General features: G+C 32.5%; 1 protein-coding gene across 2 annotated transcripts in view; it reads right to left on the bottom strand.

Moving 5' to 3' along the window:
- Positions 1 to 21,969, bottom strand: part of EPHA7 (EPH receptor A7) — a 160,736-nt gene that overhangs the window by 30,359 nt on the left and 108,408 nt on the right. For both annotated transcript variants that reach the window (XM_004673705.2, XM_004673704.2), the window contains exons 6-7: positions 2,912 to 3,036; positions 62 to 245 (exon numbers count right to left, since the gene is read on the bottom strand). In XM_004673705.2, the coding sequence (XP_004673762.1) occupies positions 62 to 245; positions 2,912 to 3,036 (309 nt within the window). The remainder of the gene's footprint in view (positions 1 to 61; positions 246 to 2,911; positions 3,037 to 21,969) is intronic.

Consider the following 21,969-nt stretch of genomic DNA (forward strand, 5'->3'; position numbering starts at 1 on the left):
AAAAAAAAAAAAAACTAGAGTTATGAAGATTAAAAAAATCCAATCCAAAGGTGGTAATTACCTTCAAACATTTTACCTGTAGCTTCCTCTAGAGTGGCAACATCAAGCCTGGGACTGTAATTTCCATAACCAGCAGCAGTAAAAGCCCGAATCTGGAAAACATACACTGTTCCTGGTTTCAGATTATTAATGGAGGCTGAAGTGGACTTGGTCTTTACTGTCGAGTAGGTCCGTTCCCTTTGATCCTAGAAACAATATATACAGGGAATATTTAATTGTGATTGCAACCAGACAATTTGACAGCCAATTCTTGCAATTTATTTCAATTTGCTGCATTGTTTTTATAAGGGTTATACTGTACCCTGTGGAATATTAAAACACTGAGCTGTTTCAAGATAATATAAAATGTAAATGTGAACACATGCCTTTGTTCTATAAATTTCAAAGAGAAATAATTTTGTTAAAACATTTATGATGTTTCCAGCTTTGATTTGTTGGAGAGTACAGTGGCAAGAACTATTTAGCCGTAAATATAATCAAAGATCTTTTTGAACAAAGCAAGGGTATACCTGTAAAATCTATGGCTTGGGAGGTCCTCATTTCAAAATGGAGCTCTCTTAATAAATGACCTCAATGTTATTCAGCAAGCAAAAAAAAAAAAAATCACTTAGTAAAAATGAGGTTATTAAATCAAGAAATTTAGTTAACACTACTATTATATAGTAAAATGAAGATGCAATCTTTTTTTAACTGCTTTCTCACAGGAAACCACTTTTATAAAAAATGCAATATTTCAAGTTAAAACTCAAAGTATTCTATAACTCAAGGTTTGACATCTTAAAACCTTCACTTATCAAAAATGAGGATTCATCATTTTCCTCATTTTTGCCAATGTAAATTCTGAAACTCAGAGTTTAAAAATAGGTTTATTACACTATATATGAAAATTAATGAAATAGATATAAAATTTTAATATAAAACCTCCATCAAAACGATGTTCAAATGAACAATATATTAAAACTTAATTAAAATAATTTAATGGATTATGAAAATATTGTAAAAACCCACTCATCAAAATGAATTATTTTTGTCAGTTTCTTATTTGTTCTATAACAAACACCTGTGTTTAAATAAAACTAATGAAATTTGAAAATGTCAGTCTGGTTGTTTGATTTGCTTTCACACTGCTATTTGCAAATGTGTAAATAAATGTTAAATTAAACTGGATTTGATGAAGCTGTTTTGTGATTTTCTTCATTATAATCATTTATTAAAGTAACAGAATTATGAATATATTTTCTCAAATAAATGAACTAGGCATAACTGATATGAGGTGACATGATATATGCATATACAACTATACATCACATTCTTACACATATTACAATGACACTATTGTTCTCTTCTAATAATTGCCTAATTTGTAAGATCAGTTCATGTAGATAATTCTTCCTGTCATGCTTAATAGAAAAGTAATTATTTGAACAAATTCATTCCAGAGTAAAGATGCTCACATGTATCTCACCAAAACACCAAGGTACGTATTTTCCTCTTCACTATATTTTTAGAAATATATTTTATTGACAAACATGAAATTGCAGAAGAGGCTGTAAGTATTATAGCTCATTAAAAACAGGTATAAAAAAGCAACATTTAAAACAAGGATTCTCTCAGAAATATATTTGATGAAACAAGTAATGTAGCCTTTGGTCCATGACATATTTATTTAAAATGTAAATTTAGCCAGGGAAGTCATGAATTCATACTGAAAATAATCAGTGAAAAATATTTTAAACTTAATCTGAACGTTAAATATAAATGTAATTCTTTTCAAAGGGGAAAAAATGTATCTATTGCCAATGTACAGCGTGAATTTAATTTACTCATTCAAGTCAATTCATCCCCAAAGTTTTCCAAAAGCTTTAGGCTCCTATTTTGAAAAATGGCCTAAATGATTAAAAAGCCTATTATAACAGTCAATTAACTCTATTAAGTCAATAATAGTAACATGTATTATTACAACTACTATTAGTAATGTTAGTGCTAATGGTTTCCATATTTCAAACATGGAAATAGTGTTTGCTGTGAGGTGGAACCTAGATAATAATTTATGAACAGTGAATTTTCTCCTCTTCCCCCTCTCTCTCTTTGCTGCCCTTTTCTCTAGATGGAACATAAATGAACTAGGCATAACTGATATATTATGCCTAGTTCATATTTTATTAGATCTAAATGCAATCAGACATTTGGCTAAGCTGCTGTTTACTAAAATATAGTCACCATAAGATTTCAGGGTCAGCACTTGGTAAAGAAATGGTAAACGTGACTAGTCTAAAATACCTGAAACACATTTGAGAAGAAATTAAAAGGTGTGTAATATCACCTCATTCTAAAGTTTGGACAATACTACATATTTACAACAGAAATATTCTTATTTTTCCAAATCATTTTATTAAGAGGCCATCATCATGCTCACCTAAATCATATAACTGAGGTAAATCATTAAGTGCCCTAGAGACATCCTAAAGAGAACAATTTAACAACACGTATAAGTCTATGTGTTTTCTGTGGTGCTAAAATATCCTTCAACCCATTATTATATTTGTCTTTAGTCATATCATCCTAAATGTGTCTGACCTTACCTAATTATTATGACATTAAATACTGAGTAAATAAATATAGCGATGGTGGAGTATTTTCATTTGTGTGCCACAGAAACATAATATGCAGGGATCATAATTGTAATGAACTACAGATTCAGGGAGAAGGTTATTAAAAAATGGCTAAAATTAACTCGGAATTCTGAAGTAGTTCCAAATAGTTGGCATAATGACCTATAGTCTATAGTGCAGGCGGATAACACGAGACATACCGCGCATCGTTGTACATTTCAGCTGTTCTTAGCACTTACTTTCTCGTAATACTTGATTTCATATTCGGTGATGACTCCATTGGGATGTTCTGGTTCCTGCCAGGAAAGCTCGACACTCCGCTGCAGAACTCTCTCCTTCATTACTCCGCTCACTTGCGAGGGAGCTGTTTGGACAAGATGTGTCAATAAACAATGAGAAAATTCACTGGATGCCTCAAATCAAATGTCACAACTGATCAGTCCCATGCTGTGCCAGTTTCATTAAGGTAAAAGAAAGCACCTTTTCATAGCTCACAATTCAGAAGCTAATGAATATTCAAACAGGACCTTATTACTGTTCATAAACCTTAATAGAAATTTAAATTAAAGTGCAAACAGCAGAAGATAGCATTGTTCAAGTTAGTGAAAAATGGAAATGATGGGGCTGAGAATGACAATTAAGCAAATGAATGCTAATTAAGGCTACAAAATATGATTTTGGATTAATCTCCAGTGATAAACTAAGTCCAAATATTTATTTCACATGCGACAGCAATAAACTTTTGAAAGGAAAAAAATATCATGGAAGGAATATATGATATGTTTATTTTAATCATTAATTAAAGGGATCACTTTTAAATGTTTTTGTATTTCATGTGTTTGAATGTATGTGTATACAACCCCCCCAAAATCTAAATAAGCATGTAAAAAATGTTTATAATATTTAGGCCAAAATGCAAGAATACACTAAAGCTGTTCTACTTCAATATGTGTAATTTATACTTTTGTAACCTAGGCTTCAGCTTTGACAGAAACAATTCAAACTACAGTTTTTCTTTCTTTTTCTATATAGATAATCATATGCTCAGCGTTCTTTCATTCTAATTAGTGGCATATATTCTTTTTGGTAGCTAAGACAGTGGAATGTGGCAAACTAATTTGCTCTGTCTAATTTGCTCAGTGATGATTAACTAGTTGTCTTCTCTGTCTAAATGAGTTGCTGCACTGGCTTGGCTGAATTTCAGTGGGGTCATTATGTTTCATGTATCATGCTCTATCTCATTCTGTAAAATATTTTCAGGATGTTAATTTAATTTTCAGATGTCCAAAATTGTTAATAATCCTGCTGACAGAAAAGCAATTATAGGAGGCCAAAGCTGTTTAAGCAAGCTTCTAATGTTTATCCCTTTGGCTTTATTTTGTTTCTTCCAATTCTTAATATTTTCTTGTATCAATGTCTAGAAAAAAAACATTTTTCACTTCTTTCTGGTTTGGGCATTCCGAAGGAAGAACATGGAAGATGCATGGCTCCCATTTCCTCTCAGATTACTACAAAAGCATAACTAGGACAGATTAAGTGGAACAACATTTCCTTTAGGGGGATGCAGCTGAAGTACTCAACAGACTGTGTTTACAGACTAAATGTATTTCTGATATGTTTCCAATGAGGCAAATTTCTAATAAAAAATCTTATTTTTGCCATGACTTTTAAAATCTAAAATACACAGTGAAGAAGAATTTGTTTCCAAAGTGATTTGTCTCTCCACCCAGAACAATCTTAGCAAATCTCAGTCAACTGTGCTATTCAAGAAGTTACCTCCTCGAGCCATAGATTCGGGAGAAATAAGCCCCAAATAACAGGCAGATGAGAGTATATTTAGCAAATAATCTCTAAATGTGTAACTAGCATTTAGAAAACTCTAGTCAGGAAAATATAGAATATAGTGGAGGTAAGATTAAGACAATAATTAATACATTGAATTACTCAATAAAACTGCTGGCCTCCCATCAGAATTTATGACACAAAGTGTGCCATTTGGATACAGATTAGCTGCAAGACGGTGCTGGTCCTAGCTCTCTTTCAAATAATGCACACAGCTTAATGCGATTTTGGCTATTAGACTATTAGACACTTGCTAAGCTTCTATCCCTTAATAGTAAGGTGAAGGAAACAAGTAGTAATGAAATCTCTAAGATATGAGAGGAGACTTAGGCAAAAATGAGCCTCATTTAGTTTCTGATAAGCAGAAGCCTCATTTAGTTTCTGATAGGAAGTCACGATAAAATGACATTACATATTTCAATACATACTAAAATTATATTAATTTTTTCTGGAAAGTAGGTTTTACCAATAAAATAGTAATTACAGGTTTTGGGGAAAATGATGCCTAAAAATACAGTTGAAAGAATATAATGGACAGTAAATTATTTTCCCTTTTTTGCACGAGGAGTCAAATCTTAAATAACTAAATTCCTGAATCCCTCTTCTTTTTATTTATCCCGTGATGATACTGTATCAATTCATACATATAAGGGAGTCAGGTATAAAAGTATTTGCACATAGCTTTAAAGAAAAAATAAACTACATGATAGGAAAAGCCATTTGTTGTCTTTTGTCCTTCAGATACAACATTTGGTACAGGAACATAGGTAATATTTTCCCTTGAGTTTTGCCATCATAGATATAAAACATATTTAACTCACAGAACATAGATGATAAAGGAACATATCTCTAAACACATCAGAATCTAACAGAATCATTATATTCAAAATTAAACTAAAAAGAAAATCTGAAGTGGCATAAAACACAGTGATTTCTATGGTTAATATATATCAATTGATAAATTTAATTATTCACTAATTATGTAACTATTTCACTAATGTGCTCACTTTCACACTGAAGTTCATTTTGACAAGAGTCTGTAAACAACTAAATTATACATATATCTGAGAATTTGTGAGGTTCATGAAAATGAAATCATGATTTTCACAATTATCAACATGAAAAAAAAATACACTGTAATTGTAATTAATGTGAAGCTCATAAGTAGCAACCAATACTAATAATTTCCCTCAACTGGAAAATATAAGAAAACAAACAAACAAACAAACAAAAATATGTATACGTATTTTTTCACAAGCATTTTCAGTAGGATTTTAAACAAATGATTAAATGGTGTAAGTTTTTACTGCATTTCTAGAAATACTCATATATAGGAGTTAAACTTAGAAATAAACATTTTTGTCTAAACATCTTCAGGTCATAATGGGGACATTTTTGGGTCTGTACAAATCACAGTCGAAAGATTTTAGGAAAATAAGAAAAAGGTTTTGTACCACAAAGTGGTAATCTTAACAATATAAAAACAAAGTGAGAGATGATGCATCAGGAAAGCAAAAATCATGTAACAAGCTGAAAAATAAATCTGAAAGTTGAAACTATTAGTATGAAACTTTGAGTTTAAAAATACCACTAACAGTGGGGGGCATTTGTACAACCTGAACCAATGAGCATTTTACAGATTTTGACTTCAAACACTCATGCATTACCTTTGATCTTAATCAATTTCTAATTAAAATCTAACTAGAAAAGATGTATTTAAATTATAAGGTGGAATACTTTCAGAAGATTTTCATCTTTCCCTTCAAAACACTAAGCTTACCTTATAAGCATGGGAAAATTTCCTAACACAATGTAAAACCAAAGACATTTTAAAATATAGTATAGTAGGTAAATGGGAGTCCATAAATATCTGTTTTCTGATCCCTGGCACATGTAATGTATAATATTACATGGCACAAGGAACACTGCAGATGTAAAAGGTCATAAACCTTACAATAAAGATACTATCCTTGGATTGTCCCCAATGGATTCAATCTAAGAATATCAAGTCTTTAGGAGCAAAAGAAATTTCCCTAGTTAGTGTCAGAGATGTGTTATAGAAGGAGAATACAAAAGATTGGAAGCACAAGAGAGGGATAAATTTGTATCTGCTGGAGGGGTCTACAAGGGAAGCTGGAAAAAACAGGACAGCATCCATCAGGATGAAAGACAGATCCTGGCTGGGACTCTGTGGTGGCACTAGGGGTTAAGTCTCAGCATTATGAGGCAATCCTCATCCACTGCAGTTCTAGTTCTATCCCCTGCCAGGTTGCTGGCCTTCATCGCACTGCAGACCTCTCCTGTTTTGCCAGCTGCTCCCCTCAGCAGTGTATGTCAGTAAACCTGCCTGTTCAGCTCCCACTGACTCTGCGGAATCCTCTTACTCTACCACCCCCACACCCCCGCCCTGCAGATTGTGACCTACAACCCAGTTCTTGTACACACAATTAGATATACCCTGACTATCCTTTAGGAAAATAGAGACACAGGAAAATAGGGACTTCAATTCTGTAAGTGCAAAGGTCCTAAAAGCTGACATCAATGAGGTTGAAAGTGAATCTTCCCCAGGGCCCCAAATAAAAAATTGGCTTAAAAAACAACCTGTTTTCAGCCAGTGAGGCTGCAGCAGGGGTCCAGCTGAGCACTGCCCATTGTTTTCAGACTTCTCTCCCATAGAACTGTGTGACAGCATATGAATGTTGTTTTTATATTCTTACAATATGTTCATGGTAGTAATACAAAACGAATACATCTTGTAAGGAAAACATAGGTTTATTGGAATTTTCATAAAGTCTATAAATAAAGGTTAGTGATAAGATTATTTAATAACATGATATGTCAAACATTACGTTGAATTAACTGGAGTCAGGAATTTTGATCTTTATTAATGCTTAAAACACAATGTGTTTAAGAAAAGACATGACCATTAGACATTTGGAAGAAACAATCTTTGTAGTAAAATGTAGATAAGGCTCATGAATTCCATTCTGAATTTAAAAAGCAATTGTACTAGTCAGCTTTTTTCCTATGCTTAAATGTTCTCACTGGTTTATTTTAACTAAGGATGGTGAATGAAAAATTATAAGAGGTAAGAAGGGTCAACAAAGATTAATGAACTTTTATCGTGCATTTCAAGTTGTTAAATTTAGTGACGTGTTATATTTCCATTAGGTAAATAGAAAAAGAGAAAATTAAGAAATCCATAGAACATAGTCAAGAGTAAATCTCATAACAATAGAAAAATAATCTCTATACTTTTATTACTGTGTAGTATACAACTAACTTTTAGCAATACCTTGAAATAATAAATGTGTGAGTTATTAGAAGCTAGTATTTTATAATACACAACTTTTCATTTTTTTAGACTCTTCCTCATGGGTGTTTCCTTTTTGAACTATAGGACAAACATATAAAAATACATATAAACTTACTTCAATAACAATACACTAGACCATAACTATACATGATCCAATTAAGTATCATAACATATCACTTCCACTTTGGGAGTATTTTTTAAAAAATAGCATGCTTTCACTAAACTTCAACTTTTTGGCGTGACAAAAAGGGCATAATTATCTTTATGCCAATGAATACAAACTTTTACTTTAAAAATTTCAAAGACTAAGCAAAATTAGCCCAGGACAATTATGAGTTATCTATTAACAGAGTTCCATGAAATTATGTTTAGTTGGAGAGAAGCATGATTTGTGGCTAAGACAAATACAAAATATCATTCCACAGTAAGAAGTTGAAAAAATAAGTGGGAAAATAAACTGATTTCTTAATTAAATTATTTGCATTGCTGTCATTTAATATACCAGTGTGGACAATGGTATTTTATTCCAAAAATAAAAAAAACTAGTAAGATATATATATATATATATATATATAAAGAGAGAGAGAGAGAGAGATTTCTATATCTTTTTAAGAACATATACTGAAAAGATAACTCAGTAAGAATTAAAAAATAATCTGCTCTGAAATTTCTGTGAAAAAAATGAAAATGAACTTGAACTGACAAAAGCATGAAAAAAGGAAACATTCTAAATTGGGGTCCTGACAAACACATATTAAGTCATATTTTGGGCAATATAACACACTCAAGAACAACAAATATCACTACTTTTGATCAACTAAAAGACAATCTTCAAACAAATATATACATCACTGTGAAAATGATCTGACAATACATCTGTCTGAGAATAAAGTTTTTTGTTATCACTGGATGATTAATAGCCAAATGTTTGGAATTTTAACTGATTACTTTAAGAGTTAACAATCCCTGGCAAAATCTCTAGGTAAATTCTTCCAGGGCAATGAGATGAGGTTTGTGGAGGATGCCCTTGTAGCCCAATAGTCATAACACATACTGCCATTCTTATTAATATCTGCTTAAGCAGTGACTGAAATGTTAAGTGATGAAGGGTTTAATTAGCAATTTCTGCTTTACTTTTATTTTCACAAAATTGCACAGTAACTGTACCTCTTAATGTAAATAAAATTAAATGAGAAAGTAAAATTTGTAAACTGTAAGTATAAATTAGGCAATTTCTCAGAATTCACTATATTATTCATCCCAGTTCTATCCATAAAGGAGTAATAAATAAGGAACTAATATGACAATGCAGAAAGCTTACAAAGCCCTGGATCTTGAATCATGTATGTTCAAATCAATTGTTAATACTATTTTTTGCTAGTCCAGTTCTATTCAACAAATACTAATTTGACATTCACTATATGCAGGTATTGTAATGTTTCTATAAATCCTTAGAATTCACATATATACATTCATTCATATAAGTATACAAATCATCATTCTTCCCTACTTCAACCCTGTTCTTTTTATTTTTTTCTTTTAATTTTATTGGTGAAGAAGCTGAGGTTATAGAAAATACATAGTTTTTATTTGGTACTCTAAATTATGTAGGTTTAATTAGAACAAACTAAAAAGGGGTGAATTTTTGGATTTAGTCTGTGTTTTTACATTCTAACCCCCATTTATTTTCAACTACACTGCAGTTAGTCTAGGCACTGGTACTAGGCAGTTGTTGAGAACAGAGAATAGGACCCGTAGGGAGCTACTCAGTAGGCAGTGGTCCTAGAGCCTGCAGATCTAAAAGAGATCAAGCTAGGAGAGTTTAAAAAGAGGCAAGCACAAAGTCAAAATGTCCTGAACAGTACATAGCAAAAGCAGATTTCCTTCTCAATCTGGTCCACATAACACAAAAATACTTTTCCTAAAACAACTCTTAGCATATTCTTTGGACTAGAAATATTCTAGGTAGATCTTCTACATGAGTACTATAATTCTAACAGCAGAATTCAAAAACGGGATGGTTTTCATTTGTACTGACTTTATAATGTATCTGCATTTCGGCTATCAGCTGTGTTGTATTACATTACATGAAATGTTATATTTGACCTGATTCTGATCAATCAGATTAGTCCTTTTCCATTTTTTTCTCTTATAAATTATACTGCAATGAAACTACCAGCAAACCGGTATTTAATAGTAGCATTTTAAGAGGAATAAAATATTTCCGAGCATTGTAAGAAGTAGGTGAGGTAGTATGCATTGAATAAGCAAAATATGGCCAAGGGTAAAGGACAGAATTGGGACTTTTAGGGGTGATCTTAATGCTGTACATTGGATGACTTTTACAATGACACCTGAAACATATATGAAGTTATAATATTACTTCAGTAAAAATAATGAAAACAAATATATAGTCACTGTTTTATAAAAGGAAGTGGGTAAAATAAGTTATTATTATTTGCTGGAGATACTGTTTTTAGACACTCTGAAGTGCAGACTGGATACTACAAGATCAGTGGCCTATCAGGAGTGGGGGAGGCTGGGTCAGATGTTCATCTACATCTGCAAGCATTTTGTAGTAGCCCCACTGACATTTTTTTTTTCTTAGTAAAAGTTTCTTGATGAAAGATGTACTACTTTTTCTTTGCTGACTCCTTGATGATTTTCTTGCAGGCACAAGGTACTTATCTTGTCATGTAACGGCATTTTGAATAGCAATGCCTTTTAAAATTAGTACTTGACTGAAGTATCCTTCACTGGTACACTAGAATATCCAGAAGATAAAAATCATTGTAACAACATTTGTATTGATTCTAATGAAAGATTCATTCATTTATACATTCAAAATATAATTCCCCCAACTGGTTATTCTATACATAAATAAGTAAAAATACTGTCTGACTGAAAAATATGATGAAGTCACGATTTCCAATTTCATGGAGATTTTAATGTAGAAAGGTTAGATTGTAGATATGTACAATAATGCAAAAAAAAAAAAAATTCAGCACAGAGGAGATATGAACCAAGTGTTAAGAAATTCTTGAGATACAGTGAGAAGAAAAACACAAAAGTTTTCCCTTGTTCCAAAACAAAACAATCATTTGCAATTCAAAGTTTCACTGGTATAACTGCATACATAAATTAATTATCAGGAATGGTGGCATCATGTCTATAAATTTAATGTTTAGTGCAGCACTATTACAACCGCCAAGTTATAGAAGCCACCTAATTGCCCAAGGATAACTGAGTAGATTAAACAGATGTGCTATATATACACAGTGGAATACTACTAAGCTACAAAAAAGTTGAAACCTTGCCATTTGCAGCAACATGAATGGAACTGGGAGGGATTACGCTAAGTGAAATAACACTAGAAAGAAAAGACAATTACTGGATTATTTTGCTCATATGTGGAATATAGAGAACAATATAAGACACTGCCAAACATAAAGAAACAAACCTTAGACATCTGAGTCTAAAACTGAGGTCAGCAGTATGGGACAGGGAGAATGGAGCAAGGAAGGAAGGAGGCGGCACAAAAGGACTGTTGCAGTTTTGGTGGTGGATGTTGTGTGGTAACATATAGTGGACCCAATATTTCTGAATTATAAACATTACCACAAACCAATGTCATTTTACTAAAAATGTTTTTAAAATGTAAAGAATAATAAGTGCAAAATTAAAAGGCTAAGCTACATTAGACAGAAGGAGGAAGACAAATACTAAATGGTTTTATTCATATGTGGAGTATAAAGAAACAAAACAAAGTCAGAGAACATCAACCCAAAACAAACGGTAGAAATCTAACTCAAAACAGGTACCAGAGAGAGAACAGGTGGAGCTTAGACAGAAAAGAAGGGGATGTGGTAGAAGTTTACAGGTAGCTTGGTGGTGGATATGGCGCGGTAACATTTAATTCCAGAGGCACAGTGCTTTACTTCTGAATCATATACAGTGTTGTAAACCAATGTCAACTTAATTATGCATATACATACATTGAACTTATGTAATATATAATATATATGTATTATATATAATATTATATATATATATAAATATAAAGCATCATAGACAGAGATGTGTTTATATCAATTAAATAATAACAGAGCCAGATTCAGGGTTGGGCTCATCATTTTCTTTCTAGTGACCTCACCAATGTTCCAACTCATTCAATCATTTCCCCCCCAAGTCCTATTTCCCTATTTTAGCAGTACTCCCACAATGCAACATTAATTAGTTTATAGTTCTTTATCTCCTTAACTGTTCCGATGGCCCTTGAAGGTAGAAATCATAGAAGTAAAAGCCTAGTCCCATGAGCTAGTCTACTGGTTTTCACTGCTTAGCTGAAGAGTGTGTGACCTTGAGAAAGAACAGAGCTTCTCTGTGCATTTAATCAGTACATACTTCATAAGTAGGATTTTTTGTTTTTAATTCAGTACATAAATGCATTTAAAATAAATAAAAACTATTCCTGGCATGTGTTATAAACTGAAAAGTATATGTTACATATTATTTATTACTCTATACTTATTTTGTCAGTGTTAGACTTGGTGATGCCTGGGACCCATTCCAGTATAGTTTGAGATTGGATTCAGGCTTCAGTGGTTTTGAAATGCTCCTCAGATGATGCTGATATACAGCTGAGCTTGAGAGCAATTCCTCTGAAGCTTTGGTAGGAACTTAAACTGTCATTTGAGTTTGAATTCCAATGCCTACATTAATAAATGGTGACAACTGTAACATTTTAAAATATAGTATAACATCTTAACTTAATTTCTATAATTTAAAAATGGCCAATTTTATACATAAAAGCTAAGCAAAAAGACATTAATGCTAAATTAATTAACTTAGAATATTATTGTAAGAAATTTAAATATCTACCAAAATGGGAAGAATACCAAAATGAGCATTCTTTTCAAAGTATATACTGAATTGAGAGAAAAATACAGATTAAGCAAACTTCTATTTTTGGTAGAGAAGTAACTAATATTTGGAATGATTTAAAAAAAATCACTTCACACATTATCAGGCAATCTTGTTTCATCTCTAAACAATACCAAAGAATATCTTATTTATAAGATTATCTTAGTAACAAAGATCTTACGTAATGATAGACTTTACAGATATTACTTAATTCATACACACACTCCTGTACATATACACACAGCCCTACACACACACAAACACCCCTTACAAGTCACCAAAATAACAAAGTTGTGTACATTTTCTTTTACTTTTGAACCTGACTTATCACAAATAATCATGCTGTATTTAAAACCCATGAAAATATTATAATGCAAGCTGAAAATTTTTGAAATGTAAATTTAGTCCTGTGCTTAGATCAAGGATAAGTTATAATTTTCACAGCTACCTATTTAATAATTTAAAATATGAACATTATTTCTATTAATTTATATTAAACACAGTTTGTCTTAACTATTTTGTATTTGATAAACTTTATTTCCTTACAATATGTACATCAATGTAAGATTAATTGATATACTCTTAGATATATGATGAAAGCCTCACATATTTCCTAAGCTATGTAATAATATCCATTAGTAAATCAGTTAAATAAGCTCATTAGTTCTTCTTCCTAATTTGTTATAGAGTGTTTACAACGTTGTTCTGTGTATGTAATAACTTTTGGAAATCTATAATTTGGTTTACTTTTCAGGATCAGTAAAGTATGATATAAACAAAGAGGATGTTTATTAAGGGGAACATTGGAATAGGAAAAATAATAAGGAAAGAGAAGATATGGAATTTACCTTAAAAGGGAATATTAATCATGTACATTAGAATAAGTCATATTTTTCAACTAGAATAAAACTGAACACCAACTGTGTATTTACTATAGGTGATTATATGCATTTACTTCTTTGTGACTATATTGCATCTGTAGATCTTTAATCATTTTCCATTTTTGTAAAATCACTATAATGTCTTAGAACAAAAATGTTTAACATGAGTGAAACAGAATAAAAATTGCTTGCATGTATCCAGTGATATAGTTTATAAAAACATTTGCCTCACATGTGCAGTTGCACATGTTTATACAGCAAAATGAAATTATGCAACACATTACTACATTAGGTATATATTGAATAATTTTGAAAGTCACAAAACATACAGGGTATATCCACTTATAGAGTGATACACATGTGCAAAGAGACATATAATCAAAGCATAATACCACCAAAGTAAGCTTGATGGTTGCACATTACACCGCTCTGTAAAGCTATCCTAAAGAACTAAATTGGCTAAAGTGAGCAACTGATTCCAATATATTTTGGCCACCATTAGTCTCATTCTTTTCTATTTTATTATTTATTTTATTCTGTTTCTCCTCCTTGTGTCTATGGATTATTTTTTACAATATTCCTTCTAGAGGTAAAAGTCATATAGCTCTAAACCAATTTAATTTTAAATCTAGCTACGGGTGCTCTGGTGATGTGAAAACAGAAACAATGGTGGCTACACCAGAGAGAAGAAATCCTACATTGTGAAAAAAACAAACAAGGGTAAAAAATAATGGCATGTCATTAATAAATATAAATAATAAAATAAAACACATTTTTTCTCATTTGTGGCTTTGTATTTTAATTTTAAATATTTTCTTCCAAAATGATTATTATGATTCTATTCATAATTAGCAAAATTTTAATTTTCCATGTGAATGTAAGTTGTGTTATTCAAGGATAAAGAAAATAAGGGAAAAAAGGAAGAACAAGAGGAAGAGGAAACAGATACAGAAGGGAACCTAAGGAGCCTCAAAACTCATAAAAATATTATTTAAAGTACAGTTAAAAATGTTATCATTTCAATTGTTCCAGCTAGTATAAATATTTCAACTCCAATATGCATAAACTTAAGAAAGTAATACTGCTTAAAAGTAAGTTCTTCACACCAGTCAAAATGTATTACTTTCCTTCAAGATTAGACTGTCAGGTTAGTCCTTTAACACATATTTGACCCAAAATATTGAAAAAGTTATTTACACAGAAATGGAGTTTTAATATTGTGTTAATATTAAAACACAGTTTTTTTTTGTTTTAGTATTAGTAAATTGGGAAAACAGAAAAAAAATATAATACAATGAATAAAATATAATTGTTACTACAATATAGGAATCAAAATCTCTTTTCAAATTGTTCCAAAATTCTATTTTCGTTTAGCCAAAGACAGAAATAGATCAACTGTGTGTGCCTTCTACCACTGCCCTCCATTTGTCATTCTATAGATTTTACTTAATTCCTATTTTCCAATCACCAGGCAGTAAGTACCCTGAATAACTAACTAGAACACAAATACGAGAAAATTATATTTCCAGTTTCACCTTTTTATCAGCTAAGGCTGGTTTCTATGGTCATGGGACATATTTGGCTCATCACTTGTTTATAAAAAGTTTCATTGGAAGAAACATTTGTCCACATATTGTCTACAACAGAGATGAAGAAAAATTGCAACAGAGACATTATGACAGTCAAAGCATGAGATATTCATTATATGGTTATTTTCAGAAAAGAAGTTTGTCTACTTTTTACATTAGTGTGTTTGTACTTCATCTCAAAAAACAAAGAAACAAATAAATCATACCTAGGTAGTTCCTATATAGTTCAGTAGCTCCAGAAAGCAACAACAGTTCTCATGGCCTTCCCCTCAAGGCTGCAATATACTACTGCTGCTACAACTACAGTTATCACACACATACAGTGTGCATGCAATGGAAAACAGTATGAAGTGCTCAGAAAAGGAAGAGAACTTCTCTTTCAGGTTCTAAGGATTTTGTTTCTGTCTCATTCATTTCACTGTTTCCAAGACTGGAAACAGATTTAACAAATCAAACTGGGCATACTACTATTTTACAAAAAATGACAGTAAGGCCCTTCCTGGTGGCGCAGCGGGTTAAAGCACTGCACTAAAAAGCTTAAGCCACTTCTGCATGAGTTCGATCCCCACCTGCCCCGGAGGAAATCCACATGGCACGGCAGACCTCTCCTGACCCACCCGCTGCTCCCCTCAGCAGTGTACTTCGTCGATCTGCCTTTTCTGCTCCCCACTCTGTCTCTGGTGAATCCTCTCACCCACCGCATCTCTGGCTTATACCCCAGTTTTGTATGAGTAAATAAATAGATCTTTAATAATAATAATAATAATAATAATAATTATAAATTAAAAAATTAAAAATGACAGTAAATAAGACAGACAATATTAGGGAAGAAACTGACAGTATCTGCCACCATCATTTTCTAACGGCAAGTAGGGAGAAAGATCATTCACTTATCTTGATTCTCCTCAAAATCCTCCATCAATTTCTCTTCTGAATACAGAACATAAAGGACCAAAGGGAGTGATTCAGATTCCCAAGTGAAAGCACCTGATCATGGATGAAAAATAAGGTTATGTAAACTAGGACTTGGAGAGATATTTAAAACACAACTACATCTTTATCTGTCAAGTGTAAGAGTGAGATGAGAAAAAAAAAAAGTTTTTTCCTTGTTTAACTACCTCTGGGAGTTATTTCAAGTAAGGTTTTTCCCTGTAAGACCAGAGAGTTGTAGAAAATTGATCAGGGCAATTGTCAAGTCTATAAAGGTCATACCAGGTGATTTAAACAAATTTTCAATAAGAAAAACCATTTTCTGGAGGATAGCATGAATATGTTAACTACATAAATATACAACTTTTTTTAGAAGAACACCTTTCAATGACATTATTTCATTTTGCTATCTTATATGCAAGGAATTCCTATGTGAAAAGGGTCTCAAATTGATTGACAGTGCTAGTAAGGAACACTCCGTCGTGTGTTGTAGGCACTCAGTATATGCTAAAAAATGGGTATTTTTTACACTACAAATTACTCTTTTAGATAATCAGTTCCTTTCTCTAACATCAGATTCTTCATAAAAGAGTTTATGCATTTTTATATGAAAATAAAATTATTTCTCAAGTCTGCATTTCTTTCTCTCTCCTGAAGAACCTGTTTTCCTTTATAAACAAATATTCAGTAGAGTTGTTTAGAATTTTTTTCCTTCATTTCCTCATCTCTCATTAATTTTCCACCTTTCTTCAGTCTGGTTTCAGATCTTTTCACTTCAAGTAATGAGCTCTTGATGAAGACAACCATAGCTTCATCTCAACACACTAAAGTTTCTTAGCCATTACTTGTGTTCTATGTAGCATCACTATTGTTAATGTCTCCTTTTTTCTTAGTGGATTCTACATTACTCTTTTCATTTTTCCCTGCTGGTTTGATTATGGATGATGGATACACAACTTTATAAATTTTCTAAAAATCATTTGATATGTATGCAAAGTGAGTAAATTTTATGGTGTGCTGTTTAATCTAATGGAAGCTACTAAAGGTTGGTTTCAAAAAAAAAAAAAAAACTGGCTCTCATGACCTTTTAGATTGTGGGCAAAATCCTTATCATTTACTGTGAGCTTCATCTATCTTTCTGTGAGCCTCATCATGTATAAATCAATCTTCATTCCACACATCCTATGTTCCTTTTTGTTCCTCAGGTGTGTGAGTTCCTTTTCACAATGATATGAAACACTGTTCTCACTGTGCATCTTAAGAGTATTTTCCCCAGCTTCTCTAGCTTACTATATGTTCTTCTGGAATTAAGACATATCCCTTTAGAGAACTTTAGATCTGGAAATTATCATCAAATGTTTGTGTGATTATTTGACTAATTAATTATTCAATTATTTTAATTAAGAGTACCCCATCAAGTAATTCCCATAGTGGACCTACCACTGAATCACCCATAGTCCACCAACACAGTCCACCATGCTTCTCTGTTCTAACACCTCTCCAACCTTCTTGGTTGATTCACTTCTATGGTGATTGATCTTTCAAAGGTTATTTTTTTTTCTTTTATAGATTTATATTTATTGATTTATACATACATGACCTGGGTGTACCAGAAGTGTGGGGGCAGGGTGTGAGATAATTCACCAGAGTGCAGAGCAGAACAGGTGGAAATACACTGCTGAGGGGAGCAGCAGGAGAGGACTGCTGTGCCATGTGGGTGAGCTCACAGGGCTGGGGATTGACTCAGCTGCAGTGGCTGGTGATAGCTTGATAGCACTGAGAGTTTAAGTCCTCCAGGGAGGGTTAATCTTTAAGCTTGTCTTCACCTGATCCTTAGTTTATACCACATATTCAAATTCCACTCATTGGTCTCTGAGTACTTGGTTTGTTTCTGTAGCTGGCCTATTAAAATTAGTGCTGTGGGCCTTCCCTGGTGGCGCAGCGGGTTAAAGCACAGCTTTAAGCCACTTTCGCATGAGTTCTATTCCCACCTGCCCGGGAGGTGACCACATGTCGCGGCAGACCTCTCCTGACCCGCCCGATGCTCCCCTCAGCAGTGTACTTTGTCGATCTGCCTGTTCTATACCCCACTCTGTCTCTGGTGAATCCTCTCATCCTCGGCATCTCTGGCCTGTACCCCAGTTCTGTACGAATAAATAAATAAATCTAAAAAAAAAATTAGTGCTGTAATGAATATACGATTAGTTATGCCTTTTTTGAATTAGTGCTTTTACATTCTTCAGGAAGGTATCTAAGGGTGGAAATCCTGGATCATATGGTGGATCTATTTTTAATATTTTGAGAAATTCCCATATGTTTTCCATAGGGATCTAATCAGTTTACAGAAATCTTGAATATTGTAATGTTCCACAGAGATAAACTATATTTAGGCATCTGTTGAGAAGCAGAGATGTTCTGTCTTATTCAATTATTACATTCTACATAATTTCTTTTTAGTGTGTTAATTGAGAACATCACTTGATAAATTGCTACAAATTTTGAAATTATCTGTACAAATAAATTCTCATATTCATTTGATATTTCCTATAAAATTACAAAATATTAAACTAGCAGGTAATGTAAACTGAGTTTTTTTTTTTGTTCTAAGGAATTTTCTTTGCTAATACACTGGTTTGTTGCTGTTTTAAATAATTTTAAACATGATTTTAATTTTCAAAACATTTATTATCATCTATTGAATACATTTTGATTATGTGCTGTTAACTGTTAGTATCTCCCAATTCAGATTTAGACTTTTGGGTCATTTAACGCTGTGTGACTTTGGACAAGTCGTTTCATTTCATTGTGCCTCAGTTTTTCTCGCCTCTCAAATACAGTTAACAGTAATAAGTTTGAATGGGTCATTAATAGCATTAAAGGAGAAAACTTGAGTAGAACTTAACATGGTAAGTATAGAATAAATGGTAGTAAGAAGGGAAAAAGAGCAAAGATCCATGCCCTTCTCTGATTTCCAATTTCCAAAAAAAGAATAAATGGTATTAAAGGTAATATTAGTACAACATAAAAGGCCTGTTATTCCTTCTCCAATATCAGTTATCTTATATATTCGCTTCTCAAATCAGTCTTTCAGAATGTCTTCTAGCTTCTTTAATGTGGAAGTTTTGCTTTTTCTTAACTGTTCATGCTATTTCATGATTCCAGGGTTAGGGCTGCCTTTTTGTTCTGCATAAAAATCCTATTTGCCAGCTGGCAAACTCCTGCTACCAACTTCAAGATAAATGAAAAGGTTCAGCACTTCTATACTTGGTATATACTTCAACTAGGGTAGTTTACCACTGAAATTCTTTCTTCCCTTAATGAATAAGAAGTATCTGTGCTAAGGATTGTTTTTTTCTCATGGTTATACCTCCAGACACTGCAAAGTATCATATATAAAAAGCACACATTTCACCATTTTGTGGAACAAATGAAATGATTTGACATGTGGACAAGCAATGCATCCCCTAAAGAAGCTTCAAGACAGAATACTATAGTATTCATCATAATGCTTGATACTGCCAATATTACCTTAATATTTTAAATATGCATTCCCAGATTGATGATACTCATTAGATGAGTAAGAGTAGACAAATTCCTTATTGAAAAACTGCTGAGAGTGAGGTAAAAATGCAATACTTATTATAATGAAAGGTTTTCCTTTGTTTTTCAAGTGGCCAAATGACAAAAGTGACCCTGATAAAGGGTTACAAGTACCACTGTATTTTGCTATAAATACCTATTGCTTTAGATCAATATCCAAGGAATTCCCTGCTGTGTTTACAAGCTCAGCATACTAAAGTAGTCATAAATAAATCATCTACTTTACTCTAACAATAACCTAACATCCTCAGAAAAACTTTCATTTTTTAGTATAAAAATAACAAATGCATACAGTGTCTATAAACAGAAAGAAGAAAAACACTGAACTACAAGTGAGAGGAATAGTAGATTATAGAGAGGTATTGAGATTAAGTATATACCCCTGTCCACACTCCATTTCTAGAATTTTGCTCTCATTTAGAGGAGACTGAAATTCTTTGCTTTTGAGATAACATGTGGGAGCAAGACTTTGAAGAAAATGTTACCCTTTTAAGTTAGAATATATCTATAAGTGATAAAGGTGAAAGAAATAATTCTGGACCTTGCAAAATTAAAAAAAAAAGTGATGACTTATTTTTCTTAAAATTAGAGTAAATATCTTAAAAATTCATAAAATTATATACACATAGTAATATAAAATGTATAGAAAAGATTATGCAAAGTTATATCTATTAGAATGGTTTTTGTTAATAATTTAATTTACAGAATGATCAATTATTATTAAACATGCTTAAACTTACTTTAATTTAAAACTTCAAGTTTTAGGTGACAGCTTTACAATGACTTTTTAGAACTCTCAGGTATTTCACTATCAGAAAATTATCAACAAATTCTGAAAATATCTTTGGTTTTAAGGTGTAACTATCTCACAATGTAAGTGTCAGAAAGAAATGTAAAGTTAAATAAGTCACTTAGGAGAATTAGTTATGAAGATTTATTTGTCATGTGTGTTTATGGTTATTACTTGTTTCCAAGATCATCTTTATGAAATCCCTTGCTCCTTTCTTTGACATCTGAAAAAACATCGTCATTCTTATGTCTTTTTAAAACCAATCTGTCGACACTGGTATCAAACAACTTTGAACTGATGTTGAATTGTGTAACAAGTGACAATATCAACTCCCAAGACAGCCAAAATGCTTGCTTCATGAATGCATTTTGACAAGTCAGACACCAAACTGATACTTAAAATGTGCAGCAGCAATATGTGAGCATCACAAATAGTATTAGAAAAGCTTCTACTTCTTTGAAACACATATTTATAGTCTTTAGAAAAATGATATATATATTAATTATTGGTCCTTTGTCTTGCCTTCATTGCGATTCAGAGCAAGCGCAGAATTTTTCGATAGGAAAATACTTGCCACCTGCTTGTGGATAAAAACTCTGGTCCATCGGTACTGCTGTTTGTAAATGACTCCCAAAGGCAACAAGACATAGTTTTCCCAGGTGGGCTACTCATTTACTTTCTGTTTTCTTTCTCCCACTATTCATCTATGGTGACAAGTGTCAATTATGGACAGAAGATTTATAGGACAGGAAAGATAAAGCCCAATTTACAAATCATTTCCTGTGCAAGCAGACAGGTGCAATGACAGAGCCTGCTTGCTGTAATTGAATTTCTTGCTGCTATCTACTCAGTCACAAGAAGATGTCAACCTCAAGGATGTTAGCTGTGAAAAAAGTCTTAATACACTTTGATTTTGAATGTGAGGATGACAATATAGCCCTGGATTTTTACTTTGGATGAGGAGAATAGTAATTTTTTTTTCTGGAATAATAAAAATATCAGTTACTATTTAAATGGGCAGTATCTGGTGGGACAATGTGTTAAGGTACTTTGCCTTTAAATCCACTAAAAATTGTGATTAGGAAAAGTCCATTCTGATGCATCAAAAGCATGATTTACATATAACTATGGTAAACAAAAACTGAAGAATATCATGTGTTGGAGCAATGTACACTCTTTGATGGGTAACTAGTTTGATTCATCAAACTAAGTATCAGGGTCCTCCCTCGTGGCTTGACCTGTTGGAGTACAGCACTGTAAAGCCAGCACAGCTGCTTCAGCACGAGTTCTATCCCTCCCTGGTCAGGGAGGTGACACACATGGAGGTCTCTCCTGCTGCTCCCCTCAGCTTTGTACTTCATCAGTCTGCTTGTTTTGCCCCTGCACTGTCTCCGGTGAATACTCTTAACTGCTTCTCTACCTCTGG

Source organism: Condylura cristata, unplaced genomic scaffold (genome assembly GCF_000260355.1).
Source record: "Condylura cristata isolate star-nosed mole 26May11 unplaced genomic scaffold, ConCri1.0 scaffold00001, whole genome shotgun sequence".
NCBI lineage: Eukaryota > Metazoa > Chordata > Mammalia > Eulipotyphla > Talpidae > Condylura > Condylura cristata.